The sequence below is a fragment of the Athene noctua genome, chromosome 6 (genome assembly GCF_965140245.1).
Source record: "Athene noctua chromosome 6, bAthNoc1.hap1.1, whole genome shotgun sequence".
Lineage (NCBI taxonomy): Eukaryota > Metazoa > Chordata > Aves > Strigiformes > Strigidae > Athene > Athene noctua.
Genome location: NC_134042.1, coordinates 4,538,754 through 4,561,857, shown reverse-complemented (window position 1 = coordinate 4,561,857; position 23,104 = coordinate 4,538,754). Strand labels below are relative to the sequence as shown.

General features: G+C 41.6%; 1 protein-coding gene across 3 annotated transcripts in view; it reads right to left on the bottom strand.

The window, feature by feature from the left end:
- The window catches only part of LDLRAD3 (low density lipoprotein receptor class A domain containing 3), a 110,082-nt gene that overhangs the window by 48,663 nt on the left and 38,315 nt on the right, over positions 1–23,104 (bottom strand). For all 3 annotated transcript variants that reach the window (XM_074909068.1, XM_074909069.1, XM_074909070.1), the window contains exons 3-4: positions 6,417–6,542; positions 3,519–3,653 (exon numbers count right to left, since the gene is read on the bottom strand). In XM_074909068.1, the coding sequence (XP_074765169.1) occupies positions 3,519–3,653; positions 6,417–6,542 (261 nt within the window). The remainder of the gene's footprint in view (positions 1–3,518; positions 3,654–6,416; positions 6,543–23,104) is intronic.

Sequence of the window (23,104 nt, the reverse complement as noted above, 5' to 3'; positions counted from 1 at the left end):
AGGGAGAGACCTTAAAGTAGTAAGAAAAAAAAAGTGTTCAGGGGAGAGGAACTTTCCTGGATTAAGATCCATTAAGTATGGAACAGCAGCAGAAATTTCCAATTGCTGCAACTGTTGTTAAAACCGGAATAACGCCCTAGAAAAAACAATTATATCCTCCATCCAGTCCCAAAACTCAAGCACATACTTCGATGAATACAACACATTCCAGTCTAAGGGAAACATCTGGCCATAGTGCTGGAAACTGGAGATGAACAAAGTATAGCTGGGGTGGGATTAAAGGAACAGCTCTGAAGTTTAACATGGCAGCTACAAGAGCTACAAATAATTACTGTTGGGAATTAGAGCAAAATTGTCTCACATGCTGCTAAATTGTCATGGTTTAAGCATTTAAACTGACAGTCTCCCCACAACATACTAACCTCTGTAAGATGTGCAACACTCAGATACAAGTGGTAAGGAAAAAGGGGGGCGGGAACTTTAAAAATTTGACCTTCCTCCCATTTTCACAACTAAATCCTGGGGCCTCTGTCCCTCTCCTCTCAAAAGAAGCTGCCACTACTTACGACTAAAATTAATTCTTTATAAAGCCACGGCTTCAGGCTCATCTCAAATTGCAGCATGCTAACAAAGCTATTATCCATCAAGGATGGCACATTTTGAAGTGTTTATGTCAAAGCTGGGTCAATACGGTTTTCAGTAGGGGGTCACATTCCCATTTTCCCAGTCTGCAGAGTGACCCTTCCTGACTGAACGGATCTTTGTGCACGGAGGAGTATCTGACAGAAACCAAACTGATATGCTACTGGAGCTTTCCAGTAATGACAACAGGATAAAGGGGGCCTTTTAAGTTCATGGAGGAGTAGGAAGAGGTGTTAATTTAAAAACCGTGTCAGTATACCCAAGAGCCGATGGAGAGCAAAGTGCCAATTAATTCACACTTCTATTCCACATTATCATAGTATCTCAAAACAGTTTGCAAACATTGATTAAGTCTCACGACATCCCTCTGAAGCACAGAAGCATGGATGAAGCTGTATTCCGACCAGCCAGGATGTCACTCCGGGGGCATTTCATTTAGCTGATCTATGTCCCCCTCTTCCCCATCTGTTAAATGGCGATAATGACACTATCATACAGTGGCTCAGAAGCTCAGTGATTTCTAAATGAACACATTTTTACACAGAAAAGCAGCACACAAGGGCAATCTCGTATGTCAGACTACCAGTTGCACTGAACTAAAGCTACCACATTCAACATAACAGCTAGTGGGAAAAAACCCCTCTGCCTTGATTTTATAACACTCTACAGATTTGCTTTCCTCTGTCCCTAAATAGCCAGAGCACTTGAGTTCTAGTTAATGACCAGGATTCTTGGGTACTGTGTTAACACAAAACTCACTGTAATTACAGTAATTAGATCTACTGTAGAAAGGATTGTGAGAAAGACTGTTAACAGTAGCCTCTAATTCTCAATTAACACATAGTCGTGGGCGTGTTTGGAAGGCAGGACAGACATAGCTGCAAACTTCAGAGGGAAGAGTCATTCACATTCAGATGGGAAGTAAAGCACATTATACTGTTTAATCCTCGCTTTGACAGACATGAGCAACATCCACTTACAGACCGTCAAAAGGCAATTCAGGGAGGCTCTGAGCTGCCAAAGGGTAAAGGCAATCACCCACACTCCCCACAACCAGCATTTCATTTTGGGAACTCCTCATTCCCAACCCTGCACTTGGACTTTTTTTTTTTTTTTTAAAGTAAAAAAGCCCACAAACCATTGCTGCTCCCGGTCCTAATGAGAGATAGTTCATTCCTCCGTGTTTAGGGCTCTTTCAGGCATAGAATCAGACAGAATTACTTTGCTTAAATCTTTTACTAATCTGACTTTTCCAGAAGGACCAAAGATAAAGACAAAAGTAATGGCTTCAAGAAATACAGCTCTTTTCTTCTCCTGAGCCTGACAGTCACTTCCAAAAGCAGATTGTCATGACAACAAACAACCTGGAGGCAATCCAGCCAATTAATCTCCAGAGGAAGCAGTCATCCCAACCTTGGAAAAAAACACTGCTGCTTTAAGCCTCAGAAGCCAAACAACACCCACTTCCCCCCCCCCAAAAAAAAAAAAAGGACACCCAACAAGAAACCTTACCACCCGCTTTAATCTTATTAGATACTGCCTTGGGTGTGCAGTGAAAAACAATTCCATCCTCGGCACAGGGGCAGCAGCATTGCTGCAGCAGCAATACAGACACATCAGCCCCTCACCAGCCCTTGCATGCCCCAGACAGAGTAGGGGCAGGTCAGCCCCCTCTGCCAGGCTCTGATCTGAGCAGGCTGCCGAGGAGCCCAGCAAGCAGGTGAGTTCCCAGGATGACCCCTTCAGCCCTTACGCATGGAGCCAGAGGAAGGAGCTCATGGGTTTGACAGAGGAATGGCACAGAGGAGACTGTCGCACACCACTGCTATAAACCCTGTTTTGTGGGCACTGCTGTTGCTCTTCCTGTGAGCTGTCAAGCATATTTATCACCATGGTAAGCTCAGAATTATTTTCTCTCCCACAGAGGACTAAATCATCAGTGCAGTTAGATATTAAAGTCATTCTCCTTCATTTTCCCTAATTTCTTCCTCCTTCATACCCTGCTTTATCTCTCTTCATGTGCCCTGCTTCCTATAGGCCCAAGCACATCCCATCTCCCCTGAAAATATCCACCATCTCCCATTTTTTGCCTAGCCTGATCTCTCAGTGGTAACTCAGACATTAAAATGTTTAGCAGCCAATGTCCAATGCACATAAATTTGTTAACCTCAAGTCATTCATATATACTTCACATTTTATAAAATACTATAGTATTAAGTTACAGAAAATATAACTGAGGAGCACTAGATGTAGACTTATGTAAGTTAAAAAGTCAGAGATTTTGTTTTGAGATTCTCACAAGACTCAATACACAACAATTTTCAAGCAAAGATTTTCTTCCCTGTCCTCATCCTTTTTTCTAGATACAGAAACAAGGAAGGGTAGGAATAAATTCTTTCACTGTAGACTCATCCTGCAGTGAAACGTGCCTTTCAGAAAGTAAATGAGCAACGAGGATCTAAAGCTTTAAACCTACACAGATGTACTCATCTGGTAAACAGACAGACCACCAAACTACTTCAAACTGAAGTTTGAGTACTGAACCCTCTGTGTCCAATTCATCTCTCATAGAAGTCACTACATGGATTCCCAGCAACTCCAGTGAGCACTGGATCACAGACTACAAGCACTTCCTGCAAAAGTGCATTTTTACTGATCTGGAAAAGATACCACTGTTCTGAGAACTGAGAATTAAATGTATATATGCACACATACACACATAATCCACATTTCACTCTCATTATTTGCAGAATTAGGAAACAACAGCTCTAGCCAACACAGAGCAAGCCAACAGAATTGTAGTTTCTACTGAGCCTGTTCCACGTTAATTTGAGTTGGTATAATATTGGAGAATAGAATAAAAACCCCGTGCCTACCTTGAGCGCTTTCGCAGCTTTCTTCATCACTGTTGTCTTGACAGTTATTTTGACTGTCGCACACAAAACTTTTATCAATACAAAGACCATTTTTACAGTGGAATCGGGCAGTAGAGCAAAGCAGGGGATTTGCTGCTGTGAAAAGAGAAAGTAAGATCTTTCATTAGAAATTCTCTTGTCCAGGTTGCGAAATAGCCGTTAAGCAATCAAGGACAACAGGCCACAATGGGTCAATTCGCTGAATATGTGGGAGTAACTCCGCAATCCAACCAACCTTGTCTCTCTAAACAGAGCGTGCTGAAATTTCTAATTCATGCAAGATTCATTAAAATTAGCAGAGATTTAGTCCACCCACAGTTGTGATAGCCTTCTGTTCACTTTCATGAGAGCCCCTATCACGTTCACTGTTCGGTGCTCAGCATTTGCTCACGCTGAAGACATATGGAGGGTAGCACTGCCTACCATAAACACTGCCTGTTGCATCCCATTGCAACAAACTCAGTTTAGCTCAAGTTTCATATTATAAGCCAACAACCCTGGCTGAGAACTGCCAGGCAGTGTTTTATTTACCTCTACTTCTGTCTTTTTTCACCTTCCCCCATCCTCCTCACTATTTTGAATTCATACAATGGCAATGTTGATATTTCTCAACTTCTTAGTGTTTCAATTTTTCAACTTCCTTTTTAAGGGTAATATACACATTACAGTAGCGCCCAGAAAATCCTTTCACATAAGGCCCAGTGTTGCACACAGAGCAAAACCAGAATAGTATTTAAGCAGACTCATTTAGGTAGAGCAGTCTTCTCACCCACGCCAAACCCAGTAGTAAATATGCCATAAGATGCTATGTCTAATTTCATTTAAGCTTCAAGCAGTGCAGTTTTCACCACTTCTAGCAGATTACAGCACAGCTTCAATGCATCTCACTGTCAAGAAAGTTTCCTTGATATTCATATTAGTTTTCTAATTTCATCCCTCTACTCTTAGCTATAGTCCAGCATACATAACTACCTTGAACAGTGTTTGCACCCTTCATATACAGCATATACAGCCTTATCTTCCAACACAGTCATCACCTAGCTGAGATATGCATAATTTAGCAGTTTTTAATATCTCCTCATAAATCACTCTCTCTGCCCCTTAATCACTTTTGGCAGTCTTCTCTGAACTCATGCCAGTTTTTGGTAATGAGGTGACTGAAATGGAATGCAACTTTCCAATTGAAATCCTTAAAAAAGATGTTTAGATGCCTTGCCTGCTTCAAAGTGCCTCTCTGTCACAGTAACAAAGGGGATTACAGCTCTCATATACTAAGTGGCTTCTCGTTTCTTGTTCTTTAAAGTAAGAGCTGCCTTTAAAGAGTCTTTAAAAAAACTCACAAAACTTTAAAGTCTGCCGTGCATATAACCTGTATAACAAACACTCCCAATTCCTCCACCCCCCAAAAAAGCATGTTTATCATGAACATGCTAAATCCCCTTTGGTCTGACACTGCTGCAACCTTGCATAGCACACTGATTTTCCAGGTCACTTCAGGGCCTACACTGTTATTCCTCTGCATACACAAAAACAGTGACTAGATGCTTGGATATGCTAGAAAATACCAAGTGTGTGCTTAAAGGGCATAGAGAAATGGGGAGATCAGCAGCTGTAAGGTCCCGTTGGAGCTACACCCCACAAGCTCACGGGAAATTATGTCATTCATAACCAACTCCATGAGCTGGTGCATTTTCAGGTGAGATCTGCCACTTGTCAGTACGCCACATCAAGGATATTCAAAGCACTTTTGTCAAAACTTCTTCCTAGTCCACTTGTTTAAGCATAACCCAAAGTAATTTCCTTGGCCTTCAATCTTCTTTCTCTAGCTCCACTTGCTCCACAAAGGTGCTGTCTCCCTGCCATAGTCCTCCCAGCCCCAAACCAGCCTCTCTAGGCCAACAACAGACAGCAGCACCTCAAGAGATGCTCATGCTGTGGGGGAAAGCACACAAGCAAGAAAGGCAAGTCCTGCAAGAAGCAGACAGTGATAGATCAACCGTAAAGATCACCCCTTTTGTTAGCTCTGAAAGCTGGTGTCTGTTGTCCTCCTCCTGACCTCTAAATGTCATTAAAAGGAAACATTTGGTGTGCTCCAACAGGAGAATGCACAAGTATTTGCTGCAAGCTTCCACCTACAGACCCATGCTTTTACCAGCTTCTCATAATAGCAACAGAGCTGCTGGATCGAACGTAACCTTTCCTTACTGCTATGACATATCCCTGCTAGACTTCCAGATACAAATGGATCCATGCAGCCACACACTGGGGGTTTAAACCCAAGTTCAAGGAGTACTTCAGCCGATCTCTCTGCTGTGACTTCCCTGCAAGCTGCTGAACAGCAGCTGAAGCTAGTGCACTGGCAGGCATCTCCAACTCCGAGAAGCTCCTTCTCCTTCCCAAAAACTGTTTCATTAAATAACATTTTATGTGCTTTTTTTGTTGTTTGAGAACGTGTACAAAGAAAGAAACCTAAATCTCCTGATGAACAAGTCATGTCCTTCAGTGACAAAAAACAGGCAAATAAATATTAAACAATTTTAAGTCCCATTTTATATTTTCCCAATTGGAGTTACGAGTTCAGAGAACCTGTTCAAAGCAAACATGCAGCTTAAATCTCAATTCAAAGTTACAGAGGAGCTTGACCTATCAGTCAGGCATTATACACAAACCCAGACTGAGATGGACCTTAAGAATAAAAAAGACTGTCATTTATAAAGTAAAAAGCACAAGGATCATCTGGGTCATATATGACAGGGAGAATATCTGACTCAGAAACTGAAGGCTAACAAATGCTTCCTTTCTAAGTATTTAGCTTAAAGAAAAAGAAGGAGCCTCACTCCCGAGCAGGCTCGCACTTACTGCAGTTTTCCTCATCGCTGCCATCGGGACAGTCCTCAAAGCCGTTGCAGCGGAAGCGGCCGATGATGCAGTGGATCCCGCTAGCGCAGGGGAAGAACGTGGCACCACATTTGGATTTGGCTTTCGCTGGGAAAACACATAGACAGAAGAGGGCAAAGATGAGGGAAATAACTTACAAAGGTTTGAGATACTTTTACAGCAGCACAGGTTAGGGTACTCTAGGCAGTGCTGGTGGCACTGATATTACGTGCCTTCCAAATTCCCCATGACCTGCTTTCAACTGACTTCAGTTTTTTGTGAGATTTCACTTGCTTGGGCTGAATTTTTTCCAATTTCTATGATTTCCAGAACAATCGAAACATTCAGAAACATTCCAGAAAAATTGAAAAAATACTTAAAACAAGTCAAATGACTTCTCAAATCAAGTTTAGATAGCAATGCTTTGGAGTACAGGTTTGTAAATTTGACAAGCAGGTACTCCCTACTGTCCCTTAAGACCTACAGGAATTTGACCAACTTAGAAGCAGTGGGGGAAAAAAATTACAATAAAGAGTCATACTTCACAGAAAACAAGACCAACATTTTCTCCCCAGAACTTTTCCTATCTCCTTCTCCTCCTTTCAACTGGAAATTCCTCTTTGCACAGAAGCTTGTTGTAAATGTCACTGCCCCAGGCCTAAGTCCAGGAGACAGACATCTAAGCAGGTCCTCAGGCGGCAGACAACAACCCTCAGAAGCAAAGTTCTACTGGACTAGCCACAGTCCCCCCCAGCCTGTAGCTATATGTCATGAGGAGTCCACAAACACTAAACGGCAGCAAAAGTCCAGATTTTGTACACCATCAAGCTTCCCTTGCTTGCTCAGAGAAGTCAAACAGTGAAGAGCCCAAGGTAGACAGAGATAATGAACACAGCAGCAAGTTCAGAGAATCTGGGATCTGGGGACAAACTTGGGCAAAGACAGGTGTACAAAGAGTAAAGCAACACCTGGAGAAGGAAAGAAGGAAAGAAGGAATAGAGATATCAAGCAAGTTAGTGTCTTTGTGACTGTGAGAGTAAGCAACACAAGAGACCTTCATGAAAGTATTTTTCAGGCTGCAAAAAATGAAACTCAAAAGGAAAATTCTATAATTAACACTGCCTTTATTCAGAACAATTTATATAAAATTGGGTGCAAAATGAACATGAGTTATATGAATTGCTGTACTTTTCTCCATCACCCATTATACAGTTCTTTAGGACAAAAACTACATCTATTTCACAGTACCAGCACAGCTATTCATGTAACACTAAACAATAGCATCAAAATGTGTTTAACAAAAGATTACAGACTCTCACTATGATCTCAAGTACTTCACAGTTTTTTACTTCATTGCAGCAACTCTTCATGGCAAGAGGAGAACACTGCCCTCAGCTAGAATGGTGCAGACACTTCCACCATGATGCTCAAGGCAGGCGCCAGTTAAGTCTTGTGTAGCCTAGAGCCAGCTTAGAACAAAGCAACTCCCAAAGAGAAAAAGGAGACATGGTTAGGGTTTTTTTTCCTCCCTTTTGTTTTTTCAAATCAGCACATGACACAATGGAGCACATCACAGGACACTGAACTCTTCAGAAGCGAAGCCAGTCTCTGCAGGAAGAACACGCTGGTAACCTGTTAAAGAATTTTGCCAGACTGTGGGTATCTCTAGGCTGGCTTTATTAACAACTCAGAGTTGGGCCATCACCTCAGTGACCGGCAGTGGCTAATAAAAAATATCTTCTGTATATAAGATTCTACATAACATTATGCAATACAAAAGTATTCGGTGTTTCGCCACGAACTCTTAGCTCTTCGTTCTTCATCAGTTTCAAAAGTCCATTTTATTCCACAGCTTCAGCTGATTCTCATCATTCTGTTCCAATTCTTGCTTCAGTTTCAGGGTCATCTTTTAGGTCACCATCTTCTTCATCTTTCTTCCACTAGTTTTCATCTCACACAATTCTGAGAAAGACTTCAAGATGTTTATTAAAATCTTAGGTAGAGCAAGCAGTTTCTATATACTAAATTCTCTTACTAGCAAAACACCTGTGTTTAGTCGATTAATCATCCTTTATTAAAACTGTCTCTATATGACTAGCTTGACTGGGTTTTAAACCAGCCTTGGGTTGGGACTATACAAGTAGCAGGCTAAGAACACTTTTCAGGCCTGTTGAGCAGCATTCCAGTTGCCTTACAAGATAGCTCAGTCCTGACCACATTTCATTAGGCCTTAAAATCTATTTCAAATATACCAGGGATTATATTTAAAATTCTTCTACATAACTGCAGGAAGGTGTGTGTGGCGCAACGTGAACACAACCGTAATGCCATGCACAGACCACTGATGGGAGAACACAGCTCCATAACTTGCAGGCCTTTCGAGTAGATGTACTCCTACACCAAATCTACAAGATGCGTTTACAACTCCCAGGTTTTGGGATGTGACAGATCTGGAGATCACAGCAACAGGCAGTGTTTTTATGGAGCCATACAGCACATCAATACGCCAACCTACACAGTTATATAAGGCCAGGACAAGGTCAGGGACAATCTGACCAAAAAAAAAGTATATGAAATAAGGACAAACAGCTTCAGCATTAGTTTGGAAGGAATCGCCTCTTCAAGAGTTAAAAACAAAGTGCAGCTGTAGCAAACCCTTCTTCCATCACTCAACAGAGTGTATATAAACTGTTTTAAACCACAGCTACAGTAACTCTTACTTGATTTAGTGTCCTCCAAAAGCAAATTCCTGCAGCGCCTCTCTTACATGTTTTTCTTTATTATGCCAGTAGCTTCCAATTAGAATTATGAAGTGTTAAAATATGATGTATCACTGAATTTCACATATTCAACTACCACTTTTTCTGAAGAGTATCCAAGGTCCACTTAAGGAGAAAAAAAGGGAACCGTTACTTTGTAGAAAAACAGGTGATAAATTTCCCAGAAGTAGCTGGCGTGCTTAGCACCACTGACAATGGAAAACCCTCAGCCAAGACATGCGAGCCCCTGCAATTCTTCACACAACTTCAAAAAGCAACTTCTGTTAGAGTCTTGAGGCAGACTGATCTCAGCTAAGTAATTCAGTAACCACAAGGTTTGAGGCAGTACCATACCCCCAGTCTTTAAACAAAAGCAGCAAAACAAACACCTCCGCAACAGATTCCCAGACTGTCAGGGAGGCAAACAGCCTGTATTAGCATTTGACCAACATTTAACACTCTAACCAGCCAGCCAAGCTGCTGCGGGGAGCGCATGCTAATAACACATCTATGTGAAGAGGTGCCCAACGCTTCACGTACTATGTTGTTTTTGTTGTTTTTCCAAAAGCTAATATCTTTTTGAAACCATACAGTGCATTTACATTCCCCAGACCAAATGACTGCCTCTGGATAGCTTCCTTTTTTAGAGATATATTTTTTTTAAGCCATAACAGTTCCAAGAAGAGGAGAGGAAGAAGAAATAAGAGAAGGGGAAATCAACTGTGGTTTTGCCCTTGTTAACATTTACTGGATCACTCTTCTTCAAGCAGATTTACTTCAGTCATTCGGGGTCTGAACTCAGAGGCTATCAACTTTCTGGGAAATCATATTCAGAGATGCCCTTTGCCATCTCTGAAAAATCCCACCAAATTAAGGCTTCAAAATTACTCGATTCTAAAATTTCTAATATGGATTATCTCTTACTCCTATAGCCTTATGCTTGACAGACTTCAGACTGAGAACCATGAAAACCTGAGCCTCTGGCCCTCTGAAGAGCAGAAGCCATGTGCCTGCACATTTGTGACCAGAGCTAGAAGCTCTGTTTCAGGTACAGCAGACACATGTCTAAGCAGCCTCAGCTGTCCTGGCCCCTAAGGCAAGGAGGATCAAAGCACATCTGGTGCATTACCTTGAGCTACCGCAGTAAAGCCATAAGCAATATTTAATGTTTGATCACATGTGGAGGAAAAAGGTACTGGAATGACCAGGAACAAAGTCAAGTTTCTGGAAAATGCAACTCTGTCTTCCATCCAAAGCATCCCAATACCCCATCAAAAAGAGGGAGAAACCATTCAGGACAATGATTTAATGGAGGTATTACTTAGACACCTCCATTACAATACACAACATTTTGTTCAACATCATCTCCCCAGACCTTTTCCTATCTCCTCCTCTTGAAACAGCAGCCAGAGAACAAGAAAATTTTGTTTCAGAATAACTGTTTATTGAAAGAGCACATACTAGTAACCACAGACCAAAACCAAACATGAAACTAAACACCTTCAAATTATCTCTAGGTTTCCCTTTTACATAGTTGACCGATGTTTGTTTTTCTTTTAAAGCTTGAGGGAAGGAAAAAACAACAAACAAAACCCAAATGCAAGTCTCCCTTTTCAACAGGCATGGATATACACACAAACCAGTTCCAATTCAAATTTACATTTACACTGTACACCCTGGAAAGATAAAAGCATTTCAAACACCGTAACGACTCACTAGTCACACAGCTAGCCATTTACTAGACAAGTCTCACTCCCAAACAGAACTCAGTTTTCCAAGTTCCAATTCCAGACACAAAATGCATTTCTCATATGCTATGCATAAACGTACGAAAAATGAGAAACCAGTAATGGCTTACTACAAGCCACGTCTCCTGACTCTGAAGAACTCCACTGGGGAATTTCTGCTTTATTTTCAATTTAACATCCTTCTTGTCCTCTGGCACAGTTTTCCTGAGGTTTTCAAGCATGTTTTGTTTGGTCATTGCTTATAAAGTTCCTATGGAAAACACAATCATCTCCTCCTGAGAAGAAATGCACCTTCCCATTTTGCAGCCATCTCTGGAGACACCCTTAACGTGAAGGGGCTTATCCATTTTCTCCAGGTCTTCGGCCCCTCGCAAGTAACAAATATACGTATACCAGGATCACGACTGCCTGCAGCAGATTCAAGTCACGTGCTGCACTATTCACAGCACTCCTCTGCAATTCCATCTCCTATTACATCACTGCTATGAAAAAGGTTTTATTCTCCTTTCTCATCATTGTGTCTTCTACTGCACGGGTCTAAAGTTTTCAGGCAGAACTGTATGTGAAAAGCTTTACATTTATTTAACAGCAGCTATCTGTTTGGCTCCTTCAGTGACTTCAGCCATGATAAGCTTTCAAGGACAGCATTATCTTTGCAATCTGTATCCTTCTGTTACACTTGGCTGAAATGGGCTCAAGGTAATCAAAATTCCCAGGATATAAGGAAATTACAAAAGATAAGTGAAAAAGGACACAGATCCATGTGGATCATCTGATCTTGTTTAGCCCTAGTGTTATAACCAGCTAAAGGAAACAGAAGGGAGAAGTTAGTTGTTTTTAAAAGAACTGGCGAGTCCTCCTGAGCCCTGATCTCCAGAACCTAAGAAACTGAGAGACCACACGTTGGAGGGGAAGGGGTAAGGACTAACAAGACACCCTCAAAATACAGAAAGAAATCACACAGCAACTTACAAAACTGTGCTTAAAGGAAGGCTACTCAAGTAGCAGATCCAGTCTTAATTCACTTGCAGAAATACTGCAAGTACAAAACCCACCCCAAATAAACTGACATTCAACCAATTTGTGAACTTATGGCAGAAAAGGATCAATTCATTCCAGTTGCACTCTGCATCTGTTATCTGGTCACGGCAGAAGCAATCCAGGAATGAAACTTTAACGTGAATCTGTACGTACATTACACAAAAGGGAATTGATATGGTGTTTAGAAAGAGGTGTCAGTGGACCACCATGCACTGGAGGAGCCTCCTCTGACTCCATTAATCATGGGAAGAAATTGCTCTTCACCAAAATATTCTTCTCATCTCTTAAAATTCAAACACGAAGCAAGTGGTGAAGATGGTGGCAGAGAACTGCTGGCCACAGTATAAGCTTCCCAAACATTCCCTCCAGGTTGATTTACTTAAATTGAAGAAAACTATTTTGGCAGTTGTATGTGTGAGCGTGTGAAGTAGCTCCTTATGCTATGCAGAAACCAACCCTCCCACCCCCTTCTTTTAAAGCTCTAAAAAAATAGTAACTTCCCATCAGGACCAGTTGTACATTCCACTGAAGATGTGACAGTTTGCAGGCACGGCTCTACAGCATTAACAGAAAAACATTCTGCTATCTTTAGGGTAGTAAGCATGAAACATCACTATTTTTCAAAAAGTGCAATCCACTTTATTATTTCTCAGCAGAGATGAACAGCAGGAGGAAAAAAAAAAAGATCAGATTTGGCATGCATGGTGTAAAACCTTAAACTGTATATAGATGCCCCCTTGTATAAAAGCAATTCTGACACTCTTGACTTGGTTACAAAGACTTAAAACCAGACTAGAGGGTTACAGTAGATCTTTTGTGATGGGCAGGTGATTTTTCCTTCCATAGAGAAAGTAGCAAAGACATCAAATGTCTTCTATAAATATCAGCAAGTGCAGTTGTGGACTACAGATTTGAGGAATACAGCCAGGGCAAGAAAACATGGTCCAACTTCTTGGAAAAGAATTTATCATGTGTAAGTTTAAGCAGACACTAACTTATTGTTTCAGCATCACAGTAAAATTTTAGAGCTGTGCCTCATTATGACACAATGCTTAAAGAGAAGAGATTATATGTTTATAACAGGTTGAGTGTCTCTTACAGAAGCCAGTACAGTCTTGCTAATGAAATTTCAGGGAAGAAACTTTGACTGAATGGTTACTGTTGAGCCAGCTAGTCCACACCTCCAGCATTTCACGCCTAGTTACAGTGAATTAGGCACTGCTTATTGCAGCAACAGATGCAAAGAGAGCACACAACAGGCACCCCACATGATGCAGACACTAGGACAAGCATATCTATTTCGAAATACTTCTCAGTTACTTTGCAATCTGGAGTGAGGGAAATGGGATGTAGCAGATCCAACAGCAGACATTTTGTGAAAATCTGCAGCTAGAAGTAAACTGCACAGGATTCCAGCATCAGCATCTCTAAACTCAAATTGTTGCCTTAGAATCCCTCCAAGTAGCAATCATGCAGAATAATTTTATGCTGCTTCACACCCACACGTCACAATCCAGCAAGAGATGATGATTTATTCAGCTAATCAAAACTTGATTACTCGCATGCGACAAGAGCAACTCTCCAGACAGAAACTGTTGTGTGCAGATGCTGCACTATTGCAGAGCCACAGGTATTTTCCTGACTTTGATAATGAACCATCTTAAACTTCTCTGGTGGTGTTCATTTATTTTGAGAGATGCCACAGCCACATCAGACAGCACTGTAAATCCAGGCTCTCCTGATGCATGGCGAGGCACAGCATTTCAGTAAAGTCTCTACATGAAGGAGTTAAGGGCAGGTATCTTTTCAACTTGTCCCTGCTCTTGGAAAAACAGGTTTTAACCTCAAAGTACAAAGAGAAGGATCGATTTTACAATGGTGTGTAACACATGCAGGATGGCACCAGGATACCTTTTCACCCCAAGAACTGATGGAAATCATAACTCAGTTAATACTACCGGTTATTTTGGATCAGTTAATTGCTGTTGGACCCTACAGTATTTTCAGTTCAGTTCCCAGTGGGAAAACCACTATTACCTGCAGTCATTCAGCTGTCTCAGCCCAGAAGGCAAATGCATCATTTGTTGGCCCACAGAGCTCTTTAACAGTCTTGCAGAATGACAGAGAAGTTTCACTTCCTCGCCTTGCTTTTTCCTCTCTAGAAGAAACACTAGCACTTGAGTACTATTCCCAGTATAAAATCCACCAACAGCCTACTGTGCCAGAAGTTCTCCAATTCAAGACAAAACAACTATTTAATTGATCTAAACCAGCCAACTGCAGAGCGTTCACAGCACCTACAACCAGCCCTTAGGCCACTCTTAGCTTTGTGCCTTGTTTAACCAACCACTCAGGAGAAAGAGCTGCTAGTCATAAACTGCTAATGTAAACTTAGAGAAAGTGAGCCTAAAAATGACTCTATTTTAAAGGCAACAAGTTTGTTTGTTGTTTTTTTTTTTTTTAAAGTAGTAAAATTAGCACCATAGGAACATCAGAGGTTGCCTCCAACATAGTAAACGATCACCCACTTATGTGGACAACATTTACACTATAGCTTACAGTAAGAGAAAGGACATTACTAAAGTAAAAAAGCCAGCGGAGTCTGCTGCCCTGAAGAGTAAACTGCTGCCTTTGAAAAGGGGGAAAAAGAGAAAGCACTTCAGAGTTGGACTACTATAGGTCAGTGGCCTTTACTTCTTGCCAGATAGTAAGGCCTTAAAGTAATCTTTCATGGTCTAGAAGTCTATGTTCCAGTCCTTCAAAATCATCACAAAGCAGATGAGATGTCAGAAGAGAGCACCGACAAAAAAAAGCTTGTTTTTCAGACAGTCAGTAAAGCAATTTCTCACTACAAGAAGTATTTTAGAAGTTACTACTCATTAAACAACCTGAACAATAATATCATACAAAAGGACAAATTCTAAATCAGCCGGCTAATGATCCCTCACCCCATTCTGGGCTAAGAGCTACCTGATCTTTTTATTTCAGGTGTGCCACTGCTTCCATCGGACTGCTAAACCTGTCCGATTCCAAGCTCTCCAACTCAGCTGTTTACTGAACCCCATCTAGAGGAGGCCATCGAGAGGATTAAGTAATTAGCACCACAAACCCTCTTGATGTCCCTGCATAAAAAGCTATCAAATGTAAATAGCTATTGCACTTGCCCTTACCCATGTGTGAATTTCTGTAATTGAGCTTCAAATGAAACATTCACCATGGTCACTTCATTATAAATCCTATTATAACTGCTAAGTATTTGGTTGCTTAATCACGAGTGAAAACAGGAGTTAATTCCAGTTTGATATTCAAAGTTTGAGAGCCATCTGAGTATGCGACAAAGATCAGCAGCTGGCTTACAGCATCTTCCCAATTAATGCAAATGCTCATTTCATGCACTGCTTAATATTCAGCTTTGCTTAAGAATTCTGACGTTTGTCACCTACCTGCAAGAAATATTCCAGGTCAACCTGGATAACAGGCAGCAAGCAAAACAGAAGGAGACTTAAAAGCCCTCAGTGATCATAAATTGTGAATAGAAGTCCAGAGGTCTTCCATGGATATACATGGATATACGTACAACTACTACAATACATACAACTACTTCCATAGACAAATTCCTAGCCTTCTGCTATATAGTCATTTAGAAAAAGAAAAAAAGGTGTTCATTTCATTAGCCTTTTACACAAATTACCACTGGATTACAAATAAGAACAGGACCACTAAAGATTGTTTTTGCAGAGTTTTGTAAGACTGTTGTTTGCACAACACCTGGCAGCCTGGACTCCCAGCACAAGACAATGCTTACTCTATTAACATAAATACACAAAATCTACTTTGACTTCAGCTTTTCATTGCTGTGATCCTTCCAGAGTGCACGCTCTGGTAGAATGCTTCTCTTCCTTAGTTCTGGCCCTGCTGTTAGATTTTCTCCTTCCATGTATTAACCCCCACTGCCATAAGTAGTCAATAAAAATTGAATTACCTACTTAAAGGTTTCCTTACAGACTTGTGCTTTCTCCACAGACATTTAAAATGCACTAGATGGAGATGTAGTGTAAGGTAGGGCAGCACAAAGGTAGACAGTTAGTCCCATTTATAGAGAGAGTTCAATTCCCAGGTCATACTCTCAAAAAACCCCACACTTCCACCATTGCACATAAGATTTCAGCAGGAACACAGAGTTGCAAAGTATCCAAGTTGCAGTTTTAATGTACTGCTTTTATATTTATCTCTATACCTGTATCTTGTTCCTTGTGCCCGTATCATCTTCCTTCACACTCCTAGGGGATCACAAAGCACATTAAATCAGTCAGTATTTGACAGCTAGCTCAGTTATTTGTATCAACCATTTAAGTGTCTTTGGACACATCAGTCTGCAGCAGAGGCTTGTGACCATCTCCAAAACTGCACACAATGACCCATGTTCACAGCCACCTAAGACTCCACTGAGTAACACTGGCCATGCCACGGCCACTCCACACTTCCCAAAGCAGCAGACATAGATTTGGTGAACTGAAGGGGACAACTTCAGCTCTGATACTTTTGAATGGTGTTAGAATTGTAAGACAAAATCCTCCAATGTGACAGTGATTTTGATGCTGGAGTTCCCTTTTTTGGTGCTTGTTGTTTCATGGCTAGTTTTTTTCAAGTGACAGGTTGCTAAATCACTTACTTGAAGGTATTCATTACTCGCTTATTTATTTTTTCCAAAATGTGGTGAGCTTTGATACAACACACATTTCACAGCTATTTAGCTCATACTACTACAAACTGTTGGCTAGCAGGAGAGAATCCAAATATCAGAAACCAGCACTGGAAACTCCTCCAAGCTAAAAGTGCACTTGGCTAGCAGCAACAGACGGCAGCAGATGAGAGAACTTCACCTTTACACATGATGGCGCAGTTTAAAGGATTGTTGCAGGATCTTAATCCCAGGAATCTGAATTTGTCTCTTTAACACCCTACCCCCCATCATCTATAGCATTAGCCTTAGTTAACACCAGGTTTTAACTGACATTTTAAGAACCATTTGGGGGGGGCACTGATATATTAGACAATTCAAAATTAGCAATCTTTCCCGATGGGTAGGATTAGTCCTACCTGGGGTCTTGGCCCACTGCTGTATCTGTAGGAAACCTCAGCTGGTTTAGACAATCCCTTCTGAACTGGGCAGATATTTCTTATTAACAAAACGCTGCACGTAATTCTTCAGTGCACTGAGCTCTGCTTGTTGAGCCTAAAGCCTAGTATTTAAAAGGAGAGCAGTCAGAGTTATTTTGTGCCCTTTGTTCCTCTACATGAAAGCCATTCATTAGTCTGACTCTGCTGAGTGGCTAAACCCAAGCAAAATATCTTCAGCTCTAGTAATTGTACTATCATAATAAGCAGTCATTAAATAGCTTATAGAGATTGCAGAGCTCATTGTCTCTACAAGACCTTTTCCCTCTGTCTTTTAAAGTGGCTACTAGATCTGGTTACTTAGTAGTGTGGAAGTAATGAATTTGCTCTCACAACAAAGCTAAGGGAAGGGAAAGACAAACATCTAAATTCAGATTGTCACCAGAATGATTTGGGTTGATAGTAACGACCATTTATTAGTAAATTTTGTCTGTGCCTCCATTTTAATTTTAGGACCTACAAAGGGAAAAGCATGGGTACATAATGTGCCTTAATAGAATTCCAGCTTGTGATCTTCCTGTAGAGCTGGCTCAAAGCTCCAGATCGAGGGCAAACCCCATGAATTATTTTTTTCTTTTTAAAGCAGTGAACAGCAACAAATCTGAAGGCCTTCCTCTTAAATCTACCCCACATCAAAGAGGGCAGGACAGGGCAGTCTGACAGTCCTCATCTGAGACTCCCAGGTGTATGACATGGGTTTGAAGCTGGTGCAGTCCCCATCCAGTCCTCCTCTTCCTTCCTGATGTGGGCTGCACTGGGCAGCGAAGGAGTTCTTGCACTCAAGAGCTTTTCCAATGACAGAGCAACTTCCTCAGCCATGACTTTGGTTTCAGTGGGCTTTTTCTTTTTTAAATAATTTACACCCATCTGATGCTGTGAAGCTTTTAATGCATGCAGTTCTTCAAAAGCTACCTCTTTTGTAGAAACTTGATGTAATTAAGTCAGTGAAAAAGCACCTGAAGTACCAGTCTGAAGATGAAAAACCTAACCAACCTGCCTTTGTTCCGTGAGAGTTTCAGTTTCCAGACTGAAAGGCTTTAGAGCACAGGGAAAGATTCTTCACATGATCTAGGAAACCCAGGCTCCTAATTGCAGAATGTAGGTTTCATTTAGCATTCTTATGAAAAGCCTCTTTATATCGCATCCACAACTGCGTGTAGCTGTTTGTTAACAACACTGTCCTGCAGACTCTCCATTCCTGATCACGTCGAGCAGTAAAACCTGTTGCAAGTGAACACCAGAGGGAGCAGTAAACATTTGTCTGATAGGTAGTTTTTAAATTGGACATGGAACAATAAGGTACAGGAAACCCTGGGGAAACTTAACTTAAAAATGGTTGTCATGGGCTGTGTTTTCAAACTACAATATATTACTAATCCAATTTAATTCCCCACGAGTGCAGGGCCAACGAAGAGTAAGAGCAAGTGTGCAGATACAAACTCTTTGAATGATGCAAGTTTAGTTGTGCCACATCTCTCATTCCCTCACTCCACCTCCTTGATGACACCAGAAGATTTATAAAGTCTTCTGAGTCTATAAAGCATTTATACAAAATGCTGTATGGACTTAGATGGATTGCATGGAATTGAAAATAAACCCAACATAGAAAAGATAGACACAGAACGGAATGTGAAAAAAATAGAACATTTTCATTATATATAAACACACAGTTCAAACTCTACAGGGTAAAACCAAGAACATGGTTAAGAAACACATAAGAGAAGATGAAATTAAGGATTAATATGCCAACATATCAGTAATGAACAAGTGATTACAGCACTATCTCAAATCTTATTCTACTAACCTGCCAAAGGCAGTTAAAAATGCTTCAAAAAGCAACAGTAGAAGCATGGTTACAACCATAAAAACATAGATCAGAAAACACTCCCACCACACATCAATAAAATCCCTGCCGCCAACACTTTTTTAAGAAATTGAACATAAAATTTAAGTTTTATCAGGCCTTCATCTGCCTACAGCAGGCAGCCTACCAGCTCTAAGAGTGCCTAGGGTATCTGTCACCATGGCATGGCTTCTGCATGGGTTCCAAGGGCTTCAGGTCCCTGTTACAGAAACAGAAGGGGTCTTATCAGATCTGCTAGACACCCAGATTAGAATGGTTGCTCAGATTGCCCAAATACAAGTCACAGCATTCAGGGCTATGAGAGTTAGCCCGCTGGTGTGGGACTCCAGAAGAGCTTGGGTCACCACGCCACGCTGTGTGCAACCCTGGATTGCAGACATTATAAACCCAGCAGGTCTGACTGCAGGGGGTTCCCTGCAAGCACAAGTGTCTCGGGCAAGAGATGAAGCTGACCTTTAGAGGAAGCCTACTGGCAGGTGGCTTCAGTACCTGCCTGGGGAATGCTAGTTAAAATTGACCATTTTCATGCAGCACTTCATTTAATGAAGACACTCCCCCCATGGAGAATAAAGACTCTGTCTTGTACTCATAAAGACTCTGTCTGAAGGGCAATCGGAGCAAGGTCTGATGATGATGGATTGCTGGTGATGAAGTTTTTATTATTGCAGTTCCAGATGTTCCTACAGAGGCCAGCTCTCACTAGCCAGTGCAGAAGTGTGTTGGCAGCACACTCTTACAAGCACGGATGATGCCCTGTTGCTCAGACCTCTATACACTCCGATCACACAGCCTTCAGCATTGACTCTAAAACCTCCTTCACCTTTATGTTTGCATTGAATGAGCAACAGTGAAAACTGGAAACAAAAACATGTGAGAGACAGAAGTTCCTAACATGAGAATACACTGTCCCAAGGCTATCCTCACACAGGATTTTTTTTCTAGCCCACAGTCTACACTCTTTGGCCCTTGGATTAACACAGCTACTCACTATTCACCGTGCGCCACTATTTGCTCATAGCTGAACACACAAACTTGGCATGTAAGAAACGGCTCTCAGAAGAGCAATGAAGGAAAATCTAGATTCTGGGTATTTGGTATGTCTCTAATTCTGGCTGCTGTCATGCCAGGCACTTAGCAGGGATGATGTGCCATGCTCTGAATCTGTACCATCTGCTGCTCGTTAGCTGACAAAGGGAGCAACATGCCATCTCTCCACTAGCTGTTGCTCATTAGCTGACAAAAGCCATTTTCAGTGTTCACATTGTTCTTTCTGTAATAATCTAATACAAAGATGTACAAAGAGCAAAGAAAAGAGGAAACAGATGACAGAGTAAATTAGGAGCTTAAATAAGAACATTAGTGCACTCTTAAATCTCAAGGAGAGAATGCCTTCAACAGCAGGATAGAGGTCTTGGCCCCAAAGGAACATGTCAGCAGGTAGGTATAAAGCTAATCCATTTAACTCAAAATGTTTTGAAACATGCAAGCGCACATTTCTAGGCTCCTTCCATTCAGATTCTTTATTCTGTGCCATTTTGGATCTTCTGTGTCTGGTAACAGGTAACAGTGGCTGACAGCGTGCAGCTCCCGCCTTGACCAGTGCAAGTATTATGCCTGGTATGCAACCAGAGCAGGATTCAGGAGCTAAACAATCAGCACCTGTAGTGCTCCACAGGAAAGTCCTGTTGGTAAAGATTTTTCATTTGTCAAGAGGAGCCTCAGCTTCCATTATAAATCATCTACGCAGCTAAAAAAGCAGTAGTAGTAGTTAAAAGCCCACTAACATTTAAAAGAAACCTGCATGGCAGAGAATGGACTACACAGGCTGATGAGCAATCCAACAGAAAAGAACCAGCAGAGCCAGGGGCAATGAACTACAAAAGGGTTCTCCATTTTGGGAGATGCACTGATGATAGCTGATTACTCAAACTATACAGTACTGGAAATACTCAGAAAACATTTACACTGCTACGGTCAATTAATTATTTTCAAGCTCAATTAGTGGCTTGGAGAAAAAGCCAAAGAGATACTGTGCTTCAAGGAGAAGCAGTTCTTATTTATGACAGTAAGAAGTCACTGTCTCAGCTTATTCCCTCCCTCTTATGCCTTTTCTCAACCCTCTTCCCCAGATAAAACCGGGTAAAATTTTTCTGTCATCACACCACCCTGACAGAAGGCAAGGGTATGAGAAATGTTCTGTGCACTAAACGGCATAGAGACAGCTGGCATGGGAAGTGTTAAACCGATCACGGTCAGGGCCCAGAGGAAGCAAGGAAGATGACAGATGGTATGGATTCTGGCAAGTGTGGAAGATGAAGAAAAAGCCCACAAGCAAAGTAACACAGTTAATAGAGATGGTCCTGCAAAGCAGGAGACAGAAAAGGGTCAAAAGGACAGAGGAAAGAGATAAGACATGAATGGACAAGGCACTGATAATTCTTCTTTGCATCTTACTTCCTCCTAACACCCAGACCAGCGCTTTGCACTTGCTGGCTGCAGAAAATGAGAACCAGACCACGAGTTGTAAGTTTTCCTGTATGAATGAGGACAGACAGGACGAGATGGTGCAGCAAACAGAATTGATAAAATACTGCTGGACGTTCACATTCAACCATGAGGCAATCCAAAGGAGAAGGGAAGACTTTGCACATAACTACACACGTCTGCATGAAACTCCCTCAGTGGGCATGCCAGAACTCAGCATACTTGCCTTCACAGCAATACACAGCACCAAATGAATCCTGTAACCAAACTCCTGTTCACACACAAACACTTTAAAGCAAGGTAAAGCTTTTCAGTGGGAACTAGTTAGTCAATGAGGAATCACAGACAAAGCAGCTTAAAGCACAGCTCGGAGTAGTAATTCACTGGGAGCTCAGCCATCTCACGCTGCTCCTATGGCTTTGTCTTCACTGTCAACAGCTCAGCTAACACAAAGCAGCATCACAGAAGAAAACAAAGGACTCCAATTTTGCTGCAAGATAAGTTTTAGTAAGTATAGCCCTATTCTGCTAAGAGGAAGGTAACAAAACCTGGCCTAAAGCAACTAAAAAAATAAGTTTTATATGTAAAATGATTTTAAAAATGTAAAAGTTTTATATTTGTATCTATACACACACACTCCAACCCCTGTGATGCTAGAATGACACTTTCAAGCATGACTGTCCTCCCTGGAGTTGCCTGACACAAGTAACACAACACACACTGGTACAGTGACACAACCAGAGGTGATGCCCACACACATTTTGAATGCCAACTGTTCTTACTTTTCAACTGCTGTTTCCGCAGCGAAGAACAACAATTCCTGGGCTCCCACACTCCTCTCTCACCCTCACCAAGGCCAGAGGATCTGAATGTTAATCGCACTGCACATCTTTAAAAATTGTTTGATTCAGCTTCTATTTCATCACTGGAAACTGATCATGTACTAGGAGAAGTAGTTTTCCCAGTGGGCATATTCAAACCCTGGAACAGGTGCCCACTGGGTTATGGACTCTCCATCCTTGGAAATGTACAAAACTTGACCAGACAAGGCCCTGAGCAACCCCAGTCCAAGTTAGTCCTGCGCTGAACAGGCAGCTGGACCAAATGACCTCCTGAGTCCTCTCCAGCCTCAAGTAACCTAGCAGCCTGTCTTTACAGATTGACACAAACTGGAGAGGGGAGAAGAGACAAATGATACTTTTTCTTCCTTTGCCCTTCTCAGACAAGACACTAGGGCTGTCTTTCAACACCTTAACTCTGAGCTAGGAACTCTAATGGCAGATTCGGGCTGTATAAGCCCATCCAAATTTTGATTATTTTCTGATGTAAAAGATTAGTTGGTGGCACTGTAACAGCACACCGTAAGAATGGGACCATTTTCAAAATTCAGCAAAAGAGCAAAGCAAACTTTTTTAGCTATACACACTGTATGCACATACAAGTGACTGAATTGTCCCTCTGAAGCTATCAGCAAGGCTAGGTGCTTAGCAGGACTCAGAAGGGGATGTTTCCTGGGTTAGAAGGATCATCTATCCTTGAGACAGCAAGCCAACTTCCTCAATTCAGACATAAGCCAACAACTAACAATGCAAAACC